Source organism: Paroedura picta, chromosome 2, assembly GCF_049243985.1.
Source record: "Paroedura picta isolate Pp20150507F chromosome 2, Ppicta_v3.0, whole genome shotgun sequence".
NCBI classification, from domain to species: Eukaryota; Metazoa; Chordata; class Lepidosauria; order Squamata; family Gekkonidae; genus Paroedura; species Paroedura picta.
This window is the reverse complement of record NC_135370.1, coordinates 1355038-1368235: the sequence shown is the minus strand read 5'-3', so window position 1 is coordinate 1368235 and position 13198 is coordinate 1355038. Positions and strand designations below refer to the sequence as shown.

Sequence of the window (13198 nt, the reverse complement as noted above, 5' to 3'; positions counted from 1 at the left end):
GATTCTAGCAGCAGGGAGGCCCACCTGATGTACTGCTGATGTGACGTGGAAATGATGTCAGCACATTCCGGACATCCAGGCGGTGCTCTGTTATTCATTAAAAAACTCTGTGGCAAATTGGCTTCTACCATAGAGTTTTTGCCCAAATACCAGAGTGTCACGCTGACATTGCAGATGTGATGATGTCACTTTGGATCATGTGAGCGGTGATGTAGATACACTGTTGCATATCGGATGGATCTCCCTCTTTAATGGCCAGCTGACCGATGGTGGGGTGGTGAGGCCAGGGTGTGTGTCTGGCAGCCTTACCTTCAATATTTACACAAAAGAAAGCCTACCCTGTATATGATCCTCCTCTGTAGAAAGGGTTATACCCACACTAAAAAGACTTTCTAGTCCGCTCTATAAGGGTAACATGCATGAAAATTTAAAGCCCCCCTCCTGTCCCTTGATGCAAGGGGGGCAAGGGGGGCGGGGAGCAGGAAGAAACTAGTTTTCCTTTCAGACAAATTAGGGATTTGGCATTTTTTCTCTCCACAGAAACATTCTCCAACTACTTCACTGGCTGGAGGGGGGGAAATTATATGAACTGTCATTACATGGGATGTACTTTATAATGATTTCCTTAATAACCGCAATTGTGGAGCAAGCTGTCAAGAAATATACTGACATGCTTCTGGTTTGGATGGTACTTAGAAACACAGAAATCCATATTTATTCATGAGAAGAAAATTCAGCCCCCCCCCCCACCGCCAATTCACTTGAATTCACTCCCTGCCCTGCGAGGAGGAGAGGCGGAGAGCGCTGGAGGGCAAGGGGGGATGCGGTCGCTGTGGAACGACGCCAAAAGCAGCCATCTTGAAGAGGGGCCAGCTTGTCTGCGGGAACCTTAGTGACAAGGTCTAGGAGCGGGGGGTTCACATGATGGCGAAGGAGCTCCACTGAAATATCAGAATGCTGCTCATAGAGGGACTGGGCTGCCTCAGTGGTGATGGAGTCTCCTTCGCTGGAGGTTTTAGGTGCTTGGAACCGCCCCTTTTCCCAGCGTTTTTTCTCTGCAGGCACTTTTGGGATTTCGAGAGGGTGTGGCATGCGCCTTCTCAAAATGGCTGCCCCTGGAGGTGGAGCCAAGTCGAATACCTGCCTGCTAATACTTCTGGGGAAGAAGATGTGACTAAGGGAAATCTAGGCGCTCACCAGCATGTTGGAGTGATTAAGAACAGCGGCCTCTAACCTGTAGAGCTGAGTTCGATTCCCTGCTTCTCCACATGTAGCCAACTGAGTAACATTGGGCTAGTCACAGTCCTGTTAGAGCTGTTCTTACAGAGCAGATCTGTCAGAGCTACCTCAGTCCCACCTACCTCCTACGTCTCTTGTAGGAAGTGGAAGGGAAGGCAACTGTAAGCCGCTCTGAGCCTCCTTCGGGTAGAGAAAAGCGGCATCTAAGAACCAACTCTTCTTCTCCTTCAGTAATCTCAGGGCTCTCTCAGCCTCACCCACCTCACAGGGTGTCTGTTGTGGGGAGAGGAAGGGAAGGCGATTGTCAGCCGCCTTGAGACTCCTTCGGGTAGTGAAAAGCAGGGTAAAAGAACCAGCTCTTCTTCTCCTAATCCTCTGCTGGAAGTCATCCCCAGGAGGGCAGCCTTTAACCAGCCCTGCCTTACAACAGTCCATCCATTCAAACAGGCAATTTCCCCCAGAAGGAGCACCCCCAGCCCCAGCTCCACCCCCAGCCCCGCTGCAGGTGAGGGTTGCTTCAGCCTCAATTCCCTTTATGGGAACGGGGAAATATATTTTACTTTATTAACCGGAGGGAGAATTCTGAGTGTTCACTAAAAAGAGAGGCAACAGAAGGGGAGCCGAGTTCTGAAGTGGGTTTTCCATCCTCCCTGCCCTGCAATTCCTCTCAGCTCCAGACTCCTGCTTGGCCACGCTGGAAGGTGTCGAGTGACATCCGTTTTACTGGCTGCCGGCCGGCCGGTCCCCGCGGAATGCTGCTATGCGCAGCTCATAAAACAAGGACAGGAAATGCTCGCCGAAACTTCTACATTTCTTAAAAAAAAAAGAGGATTGCATTACCCGGCTCTTTTCTTTCTCAAAGATGATGATAAAAAGAAAAAGGCTGCAGTTTCACATTTTGGAAAGTTTGCTGTTCGACACGCTAACTTTTGGCTTCAGAAAATCTAGTGAGCTTTGTATTTCTGCGCATACACACAGGCTAAACAACACCCTCCCACACACACACACACACACACACACAAATTCAGAATCTTTTGCTATGCTGTTCCTCAGGGGCAGTCAAACTGCGGCCCTCCAGATGTCCATGGACTACAATTCCCATGAGCCCCTGCCAGCAAATGCTGGCAGGGGCTCATGGGAATTGTAGTCCATGGACATCTGGAGGGCCGCAGTCTTCATCCTACCTAAACTGAAGCTCTTGCAACTTCTCTGGTCAGGGCGGAGGGGTTTGTGTGAGCAGCAGGGCGTGCAGGAAATTCTTGGAAAGGGGCCATGGAAGACACTTGATCTACTCCATAGTTTAGATAAACATTTGGGAAGCAATTCAGTTTGACTGTCTCTAACGCAGACTCGGGTTTTTTTTAAGGCGATGATTTGGGGCCAGGAACATGCCTTTGATGTCTATGGAAAAAGTAAAGAAAAAAAGATTGACAATTAGAAGTCTACAGAAATGTGGGTGGCATAAACTTCAGAAGGATGTGATTTTTGAAAAACTTTTTTTAAAAAAATGCCAAGCCAACCCCGGCCGGCCGAGTCATATTTGGGTTGTTATACGTTGCGAGTGTCAAATTTCCTGGCCTCAGATGGATTTCAATGTCTGCAGAGGATAATCTCAGAGCTGAAATATGCAAGTGAAAAGAAAACCTTCCCTAAGTAAAAAGAAAAAACTTTTCCCTCCATGAAAACATGCAAATTGTCAGATTAGCAAGGAACATGAATATTTGTGCGTTACAAGAAAGCAGGAGAATGTGGGTGTGCCTAGCCATTCTAAGTCCCATCTCATTAAAAAGCTAAGAAGAGTCCTGCAGGATCAGTCCAATCATCCTGTCTCACACAGTTACCAGCCCCTCTGGAGAGCCAACTAGAGGGACAAGAGGTTGAAGCCTTCCTAAGAACACAAGACCCCTGTTGAATCAGACCGATAGTCCATCTAATTCAGCCTCCTGTCCCTCCCAGTGGTCAACCAGTTCCTCTGGATGGCCAGCAACAGAGCATAGAGGCCAAGAATTTCCTTAGAACACATGAAGAGCCCTGCAGGATCAGACCAGAGGTCCATCATGGCAGACTCAATATGGGGTGGTTTGCCAGTGCCTTCCCCAGTCATTACCATTTACCCCCCAGCAAGCTGGGTACTCATTTTACCAACCTCGGAAGGATGGAAGGCTGAGTCAACCTTGAGCTGGGATCGAACTCCCAACCCTATGGGCAGAGGTTTCAGGCTGCATGTCTGCTGCCTTACCACTCTGCGCCACAAGAGGCTCAATCAATGGTTAGGTGGAAGGATTAAATATTAGTGTATTGTTTAAACAGACGCAGCGGCAGTCCTAAACAGAGGGGTGTCCTCCTAATGCAATTGATTTCAGATCTCTGCTTAGGCACTTGATTTGCCAACCTCCAGTTGTGGCCTGGAGTTCCCCTGAAATTAGAATGGATCTCCAGGGGCAAACAGCTGCTCCGGATGGTGGCTTTTATGGCATTGTGCCCTGCTGAGATCCCTTCCCTTCCCACCCCAGACCCTTCCCTCCCAAGGTTCTGCCCCAAATCTACAGGCACTTCCCAGTCCTGAGATGGCAACCCCTGATGGTGCTGTTGTCATGCAAAGATAATCTGCTACTGTTGGCAGTTCTGAGATTGGTCCGTTTCTTCTCCTCCTCTTTAAAAAGAAATGGCTCTACCAATCATAATTCCACCCGTGACTCAGACCCACGTGCAGACTGCAATGCCCGTCTTTGCTGGGACTGGCTAATTCAGAAAGGATGGAGCCGAGAAACGCTGCAAACTGGGTTTCCTCTGGCCTGGCACGCATGTACTGGCTCTGTGGGGAATGTTCTCCTCTCTCGGTGGCCCTTGTTGCTCATGATGTGCAGCTGGCTGCTGGCCCAGGCTAGTTACCACTGCTGAGGCCTGCCAGACTCTGCCTTCCTGTCCTGCCTGGTGGAGAACTCTGTGTGACTCAAAACCTTTCACCTTTCTAGAGCTTCAGAAATCAGTCCAGCAGCAAACAACTGCTCCTTATGTTGGAAGTTCCATTGTCTGGGGCCAACAAAGCAACATCTGGCTGCAGCCCAGCAAATTCCATAGAATTAGGTGTGCTTAAGCCTGTTGCTAAGCTGAGGTTTATTTTGGCAAGCCTCCCTGTGACACAATGTGCTGGGCTTGCTTCATTCTCAGTCTTTAAAAACACACACACACACACACACACACAGAGATCCTTGTATCAAGCAGAAAACCTACTTGCGGCCCAACCAAGTTGTGACATGGTTTAGGTACCTCCAATGAACATGTTTTTGCAGGCTGGCGTTTCCTAATACCGAAAGGGGGTGAGTTTACACTTGTCAAAATGCAGGCTCTGGGCCGTTCCTTACTTCAGGTTGATTTCTAAATTTAAATACATAAAATCTGTTCTCTGGCTGGGTTTGGACTGGAGGGAAAACAAGCTGGATTTCAGCTGCAGTTCAGGAGTTTCCAAAAAGAATGAGAACCCTGTTTACCCAAAGTCAACCTCTCCGACGCCTTTGAAGCAGCGACAAAGATAATCTGCCTCTCTGGGGGTTGTTGAAAACACAATATTTTCCAGTTATCAGGAAGAAGGGCAAGATAAGCTGGTGAAGGCTTGAGAGAGGGGCAGAGGTGGTATGAAGCAGCAGATGCCTTAAGGCAGGGGTAGTCAAACTGCGGCCCTCCAGATGTCCATGGACTACAATTCCCATGAGCCCCTGACAGCATTCACTGGCAGGGGCTCATGGGAATTGTAGTCCATGGACACCTGGAGGACCACAGTTTGACTACCCCTGCCTTAAGTCTTGGGAAAACACTGCTCCAGGGAGGGCCAGACCATGTCCATGGATTGCAATTTCCATGAGCCTCTGCCAGCATGACAGGGGCTCATGGTAATTGTAGTCCAAGGACATCTGGAGAGCCACAGTCTGGCCATCCCTGCATTGTACCAATTCCATACTATTGCTCAGGTATTTGCTGTATTGGAGTGTGGCAATTATTAATCCCAACTTCCTTGTCCTGTTTCCAACATTGAACAAGATGCAAAAGGAGTGAGACTTGTCTGGGAGTGGGGCTATTATTATTATTATTATTATTATTATTATTATTATTATTATTATTATTATTGGCAGGCTGTGGCACAGGAACGCCTCTTGGGGAAGGTCACATGCTGCCTGAGACCCAAAGGGTTCAGGGCTGTGATGGAATCTCCCCGTTCAGCCTTCTTACAGTCAAGGGCTGCAGGGCTAATCTCTGCTTCAGTTCTGCAGTCAGAAGTGAATATTAAGGATGCAAGAAGAGCCCTGCTGGATCAGACCCCAAAAGCCCAGCCCCCTGCCTCACTCAAGCAAAGCTTGAATCCAGTGGCAACTTCAAGACCAATAAAGTTTAATTCTGGGTATAAGCGTTTGTGGCCACACACACACACACACAAAAGCTTACACCCAGGAAAAGACTTGGTTGGTTTTGAAGGTGCCCCTGACCTCAAAAGTTTTTGTTACTTCACCGTCACCTAAGTTGGGAGGGCCTTGACAATATTCCACGCACATTTGCACAGCTGGAACCCACAAAACAGTAAGAAATGCACAGGACATGTTTCTAACAGCATCAAACAGCATTTCTAGAGAAGATACGTTACCCTATCAAGGGAGATGCAGCCTTCGCATCTCAGGCGACACACAAGAACCTCAGTCATCGCCTTAGTTGGGAAGAGTGTCTAAAATATCATTCAAAGAAACCCATTTGAGAGCCAGCATGTTTGGGAGGCTTGGGTTCAAATTCCAACGTGAGCGCAAAGCTCAGTGAGTCACCTTCTACCAATTTGTCTTTCTCAGATTGACCAACATACTTCTCTGATAAGGGCTCATTCCACATACATGGGAGAATGCACTTTGGAAGTTGCAAAAGCACTTTGGAAGCGCATTATCCAACATGTGCAGAATGAGCCAAGGTTTCAGCTCACTGGAGAAAGGGAGGCACATAAATGGGATTCCAGCTAGACAGCACCATGAGAGGTGGGAAAGGGCAGCTCCAATTACTGGATCCAGCCTATTCTGCTAATTTGTAGTCCCCCTAACTAACGACCCGCATTGTACTATTCACACATGGTGTTTAACACTGCAAACTTACTCCAGATACTGAGTGGGTGGGCAGGAAGGGATGGGCCACGGTTTGTCTCTTGTGGCCCCTCCTTGCAGACCCAGGGAACTGCTGATTGCCACTGTGGGATGGTGGGTGAATTCCCTCTAGGCCACGCTGGATTCTGGAGGTTGGATTCTGGAGAGCCAGTTTGGTGTAGAGGTTAGGAGTGCGGACTTATAATCTGGCATGCCGGGTTTGATTCTGCACTCCCCCACATGCAGCCAGCTGGGTGACCTTGGGGTCACCACAGCACTGATGAAGCTGTTCTGACCAAGCAGTGATATCAGGGCTCTCTCAGCCTCACCCACCTCCCAGGGTGTCTGTTGTGGGGAGAGGAAAGGGAAGGAGAATGTAAGCCGCTTTGAGACTCCTTTGAGTAGAGAAAAGCAACATGTAAGAACCAACTCTTCTCCTTCTTCTTTTGGTGGGAGGTAGAGATCACTTGGTCATGAAACTGGGGTCCCTGTGGGCGGACAGGTAGTTGTCAGGGGGTGGACAAGATGGCCTTGGAAGTCCCTTCCCACCCTATGATTCTAAGAGGTGCTATAGAAATATATATATTCTAAATAAATGACGGCGTCCGTTACTGAACACAACGTGTACACCCAAGGCTCTGATAAAACTGCATAACCCCCCCTGAAATACATCTGAAGTCAAAGATCCTATGCGTAACCCTCCCAAGGAACCAAGTGTGTGTGGGGGGGTGGGGGGGGTGGCAGAGATGGTCTCCCAGCAAAGAAAAAGCATCACGGGGGAGCCGAGTCCTCCTGTGTCATCTTCCTCGGCCCTCAAGGCCACGCCCCAGACGCGCTTCACTCCCACTTGGGGGTCATTTCAGAGGAAACAGGCCTAGGATTGCATGACTGTCCCAAGCAAGAACAGAAGCAAAGGAAGAGCAAATTCGGGCAAAACGGCAAAGGATAAGAGAGGAGATTGTTTTTTAAAAAGCATTTACTAAAGCAGGGGTAGTCAACCTGCGGTCCTCCAGATGTCCATGGACTACAATTCCCATGAGCCCCTGCCAGCAAACGCTGGCAGGGGCTCATGGGAATTGTAGTCCATGGACATCTGGAGGACCACAGGTTGACTACCCCTGCACTAAAGCACAAACTGATTTTCCTCTCCCCAGTTTTTACTCTGAGTGAGTCTCCCCCCCATGTGTTAACCTTGCTTCATTCATATTCTGGGTGAATTTTAGGAGCGGTCGAACCATCACCCTTCTTATACAGAGAAGGGGGGGGGAATGCACCCCCCACAAAAACTTGTATTAAGCAACTTCCTTAGCATGATTGGCAGATGAAAGAAAAGTTTTAAAGTCCCAGAGCAACAGCCCCACTCCAAGAGCAGAACACAATGGGATCCTAATCCTAGCTCATGAGCAAGGAACAAAGCCCAGTTGAGTTAGTAAACTGGGACGTCACAGCAAAACTGGTAGGACTCCCAGGTTCAGAAATCCTTCGGCTCTCTTTGGGAGGGGAAGGAGTACAGAGAGAACGGAAAATAAACATTGGGGGTTTTCTCTGACGTCTGAATACAGCCTGACCTTCGGAATTAAATGCAAGTTTGATGCCACTTTGATTTAGCAGATGCTTGGCTCCCTGGGAAACCCTACACAGGTCTACACCCTTCTAATTGCAGAGAGATCAGTGAAAGGGGAAAATCTCTTCAGGATTAAAATGCCTGAGCAATGCAGGATAACCAATAAGAACTATACTGTATTAAAAATCCATTTATTTTGTGTTCTGTACATATAATGAAAATGGGTCTTACACAGACCTTGGGGGAGGGAAGAGCCAAGTAAAAACATAAATACATATATTTTTCTTACAAAAAATGTGAGATTTACAAAATATACATACTGCACTTTCAGCTTGTCCTGTGCACATTTAAATGGGCAAAAAAAAAACCCATACAGGAGCGCTGAACCCAAGAAATCAATTCTAGAGCTTCATCAATTCCCTGCTTCCTCCCCAAATGTAGAAATCCTGCCTTTGATGGCTGCCCTCACCCTTGCCAGCTCTCCTTTCTAAAGGGGATTTTAAAGCAAGAATCTGATCTCCACTCATTAAAGAGAAAGAGGGGAAGCAACTGAGGTCCTCGAGAGGGAGGGGGGAACACAAATAAGGCCTGTTAAAACCCACCATCCTCCAATTAGTTTCTGGGGGGGGGGGAGAAGTCCAATCCCCTTAAGTTCACAACAGCCTTAAAAAAAAACTGGAGGGAGGAGAAAGCTAAATTAAATTTCCCATCAGGTGCTTTCCACGCTCCTTCTTCAAATGTCAAGAAACCCCATTCCTTCTAGAGGACTCTTAAATCATCTTTTAAATTAATTGCTTTTCGGTTGTATTACATAACGATGCATTCTTTAAAAAACAGGCTTGCATTTTTATTTTGGAAGTACAAGATTATGAGATCAAGTTTTTTAAAGGCCCAGAACACTGATTTTTTTTTTTAAAGAAAAGGAATGCACATCTTAAGGACACGCCAAACTACTGCCCTGTCCTGATCTCTGCACTGTGAGCACAAGCAAAGAGGAAACTTATCTGTGATGATGTCAATCAGCAGGAGGCCAATGACTGAAGGGGGGGGGGTCACACCACAGGACGCAGGGCCGGGACCTCGGCATGTTTAGCCGGTAGCTCTACTGCCCAACTGAATGGGACTTGCTCCCAAGCAAGGGTGCCCAGGATCAGAGCCTCGACTGGTAGATCCCAGGCCAGGATCCCCTTGGGAGGAGCAAGAGTTGTCTCTTGTGGGAGTGGGGCTCTCCTTGGATCCTAACTGAGCCCTCCAGCCAGGTTGCTCCCCGAGAGCCCTCACTGCTGCACAACAGCCACGGATCTAGTCCCGCCTTAAAGCAGGCAAACCCCAAAGGATTTTCCACGCGTGGGTCCAGGACTAGCCGCTCACGTCCCCACTGGCCGATATCTGCTTAGTTGCCAAATGCTCTAATCCTCCTTTCCTGCCTCAAAGGGCAAGATATAATTAACAAGGCGACGGGGGCCGGTGGAAAAGAAAGGAGATATTGATCCGCGCTGCTCTTACAGATTTTCTATGTGGCTGTTTTGTCAGGTGTTCTGAATTAAAGCAGTGTTTTTAAAAGGGGGAGGGGGGAGGAGGTCTCGGATTTCCTTCGGTTAGAAAGCAGCAGCAGCAGCAGCCGCCGTTTCGGAGACTTCCTTTCCCCCTCCGAAGGCCAAAGGAATGTGGAACGAAGGCAAAACCTCCCCAAATTCTTTTGTTAGGTTGGCCCATTCAACCCCCCCCCCCCCACCCTAGGCTTCCACTTAGCCGCAGAGGGGAGGAGGGGAAAGAAACCACACAAAACCACACTTCTCTGTTTCTCCTTTGTCTCCCCCGAGGAAAGGCCAGAGAGGAAAGAGCCGGAAAAAACCAACAACACGTCACCCAGCCCAGCGAGAAGCGCCTCTCCCGCCCCCCCAACCGCTTTGGCCAAAGGAGGATTCCAGGGGAAAGAAAACTTTTTAAACTGCTGCGGCAGACAGAAGTGGCTTTTTGCTTCCCTGGGGGCATCCCCCGGAGGGAAGCTCCCCTGACGGCCCCAGTCAGCAGGGACGACTCTGCCTCCACAATATACAGGGAGCCCCCAAAAGGCTTGAGCCCCTGACTTCGGCATAAATGGAGAACAGAGAAGCCAAGCCTTGGCAGAGGAGGAACTGGGATTTCAGGGGCAACCAGACAAGGGGAACGAGGTACAGTTGCCAACCTCCAGGTGGTGGCTGGAGATGCCCCCAGAACTACAACCGAACTTCAGGCAGCAGCGACCAGCTTGCCTGCAGAAAATGGCTGCTTTGGAAGGTGGACCCCCATGGCCTTCTACCCCACTGAAGTCCGCCCACTCCCCAAACTCCACCCTTCCCATCCCCCCCCCCAAATATCGGTGGATATACCCTAGAAAAGACATCACTTTTTGTAAGCTGTGGCCCCCCCCCCCAACTCACATTCATGGCCCAAGAATTCCAGCGTCCCCCTTTGAGCAGAATCTGTGGGGCTCCTGGCCAAAGAATTCCAAACGCAACCCCCAAAACAGAAGAGAGCTCTTCACAGGGAGAGACACGTCCGGTCTCCGGGAACAGTCTTAGGAAGGACACTTAATACTGCGCAATTCCAACGTGGCCGAGGAGGTTCACTTGCACATCACCTTTTCCCCCCTCTGTTGGTGAAGAATAAGGCCGATTTTGGAGGCTCCGCCTCCCTTCCACCCCGTTTGCCTTCTCGTGTCTCCCGCACAAGAAACCGAGAGCAGCCCCCTTGAGGGAGGGGGCCGGGGGGGACCCTCATACCGCAGTCTCCCCTTTGCCGCCCGAGCGGAGTCTGTGGTAGAAGCGGCGCCAGGACTGGAGCGTCTTGCCGGTCCAAATCCAGAAGCCGGTGGTGATGCCCACAATCATGGTCATGAGGTACTTGATGACGAAGATGGTGAAGTCCGGGCTCATGGGGGCAAAGTGGGCGGGGCAGGCGATGGCGTAGCTCTTGCAGGTCTGGAGGAGCCAGGTCTTCTCCCACGTGTCCCGGAAGGCCTGCTCGTAGAAGTAGCAGGCCAGGACGATGGTGGCGGGCACCGTGTAGAGGACGCTGAAGACCCCGATGCGCACCATGAGCTTCTCCAGCTTCTCGGTCTTGGTGCCGTCGTGCTTCATGATGGTGCGGATGCGGAAGAGGGAGACGAAGCCGGCCAGCAGGAAGGAGGTGCCGATGAAGAGGTAGACGAAGAGCGGGGCCAGGACGAAGCCCCGCAGGGCGTCCACGCTGTAGATGCCCACGTAGCAGACCCCGCTGAGCACGTCGCCGTCCACCTGCCCCATGGCCAGGATGGTGATGGTCTTGACGGCGGGCACGGCCCAGGCGGCCAGGTGGAAGTACTGCGAGTTGGCCTCGATGGCCTCGTGGCCCCACTTCATGCCGGCGGCCAGGAACCAGGTGAGCGAGAGGATGACCCACCAGATGGAGCTGGCCATGCCGAAGAAGTAGAGGATCATGAAGAGGATGGTGCAGCCCTCCTTCTTGGTGCCCTGCACCACCGTGCGGAAGCCGTCCTCGGAGAAGCGCTCCACGCAGACCACGCGGTCCTCCAGCAGGAAGCCGGCCACGTAGGCCACGGCCACCATGAAGTAGCAGCCCGAGAGGAAGATGATGGGCCGCTCCGGGTAGCTGAAGCGCCGCATGTCCACCAGGTAGGTGAGGACGGTGAAGAGGGTGGAGGCGCAGCACAGGAAGGACCAGATGCCCACCAGGAGGCGGGCAAAGCGCACCTCGGCCTCCTTGAAGTACATGAGGCCGTTGGGCAGGCCCGCCTCGCAGGGGGCGCCGCAGTCCCTCTCGCCCAGGAAGCGGTAGCCCAGGTAGGGGGGCACCTGGAGCGCCCGCGGGCAGGAGAAGGCGTAGGGGGCGGGCGGGCCGGGGGGGGCCGCGGGCGGGCGGGCCGGGGGGGGGCGCGGGCTGGGCTGGCCCGTGGGCCCCCCGGGCGCCCCCGCCGCGGCCTCGGAGGTGTTCTGGCCCACGCAGATCTCGCCGGCGCCGTGCACGGGGAAGTGCTCGCAGCGGAGGCGCTCGGGCCACTGGAAGCCGAACTTGTTCATGAGCGCCTCGCAGCCGTGGCGGGCGCGCTCGCACAGGGAGCGGCACGGCGGGATGGCCGCCTCGAGCACGGTGCACACGGGCGCGTACATGGAGCACAGGAAGAAGCGCAGCTCCGGCGAGCACTGCACCTTCACCAGCGGGTAGAACTGGTGCACCTCCAGGCCCGCGTCCTCCTGGCTCGTGTGGCCCAGCAGGTTGGGCAGGATCGTCTGGTTGTACGCGATGTCCGTGCACAGCGGGATCGAGATGGGCTGGCAGAAGCCGTGCTCCGGCACCGACACGCCCTTCTCCGCGCCCCGCGCCACGCCCAGCACGGCGCCCGCCAGCGCCACCGCCAACGCCGCCGCCCGCCGCATCCTCCCGCCGCCCCGCGCCCTCAGCGCATCTGCTCCGCGCCGCCGCCGCGCAACAAACTTTCCGCCGGCCTCGCGCGCCCCGCGCCGGCTTCCTCCTCGCGGCCGCGGCGGCGGCGGTGGGTCGGCGGCTCTCCCGGCAGGCAGGCAGGCGGGCGCGGCGGCGAAGGCGGTGGGGGCGGTGGGGGGGGCGCGGCGCACAAGGGCGCTCCGGCCGGCCGGCTGGCTGCTTGGCTGGCGAGTGGAGGCGCCCAGGGGCCGCGGCTGGAGGAGGCGGGCGGGGGCGGGGCCTTTATGGGGGGAGCGGCCTCGGCGCCCCGCCCCGCCCTCCCGCCCCTCCCCTCGCGGCCCCGCCCCCCGGCCCCACCCCCCAGCCCCGCCCAGCCCCAGCCGCCAATGGCGCGCCACGGACCGCGCGCTGCCCCCGCCGATTGGCCGCGCTCAGAGAGGCCGCGGGGAGGGAGGGAGGGGGGTCCCTCCGCCCTCCTGGCCGAGAAGTTGGCGCAGGCTGCGCGGGTCGGCCGCCGGGGAAGAGGCGCTGCGGGCCCCGTCGGGGGGTGGGTGGGTGGGTGGGTGGGTGGGTGGGGGCGGCAGCTGGGCCCGAAGTGGGCGGGCGGGCGGGCGGGCGGGCGGGGCGTGGGGAGCTGGCCGTCGAGCGCCCTTCCGCAGGCTCGGGCCGGCTGGCGAAGAGCGGGGGAGGCGGGCCGCTGCCTGGTGGCCGCCCGGGAAGAGGCGCCGGCCCCTCAGCCCCTTGGCCTGCCTCGTGCTCGTCTGGGAGACCGGCGAGGGATTCCCCTGGCTGTGGCCTTCAGCCTGCCGGACGGGGAAGGGGACCGGAGTCCCCCTGGCCAGGAGGGGGGGGGGGC

General features: G+C 53.8%; 1 protein-coding gene across 1 annotated transcript; it reads right to left on the bottom strand.

The window, feature by feature from the left end:
* Positions 1–8091: 8091 nt before the first annotated feature.
* FZD7 (frizzled class receptor 7) lies at positions 8092–12474 on the bottom strand. Its single transcript, XM_077319164.1, has one exon. The coding sequence runs from the start codon at positions 12333–12335 to the stop codon at positions 10677–10679; it is 1659 nt and encodes a 552-aa protein (XP_077175279.1). The 5' UTR covers positions 12336–12474; the 3' UTR covers positions 8092–10676.
* Positions 12475–13198: the final 724 nt, after the last annotated feature.

What these genes read in the sequence shown, in the direction of transcription:
- FZD7 (XM_077319164.1), bottom strand. Translation starts at nt 12,335, where the DNA reads ATGCGGCGGGCGGCGGCGTTGGCGGTGGCGCTGGCGGGCGCCGTGCTG.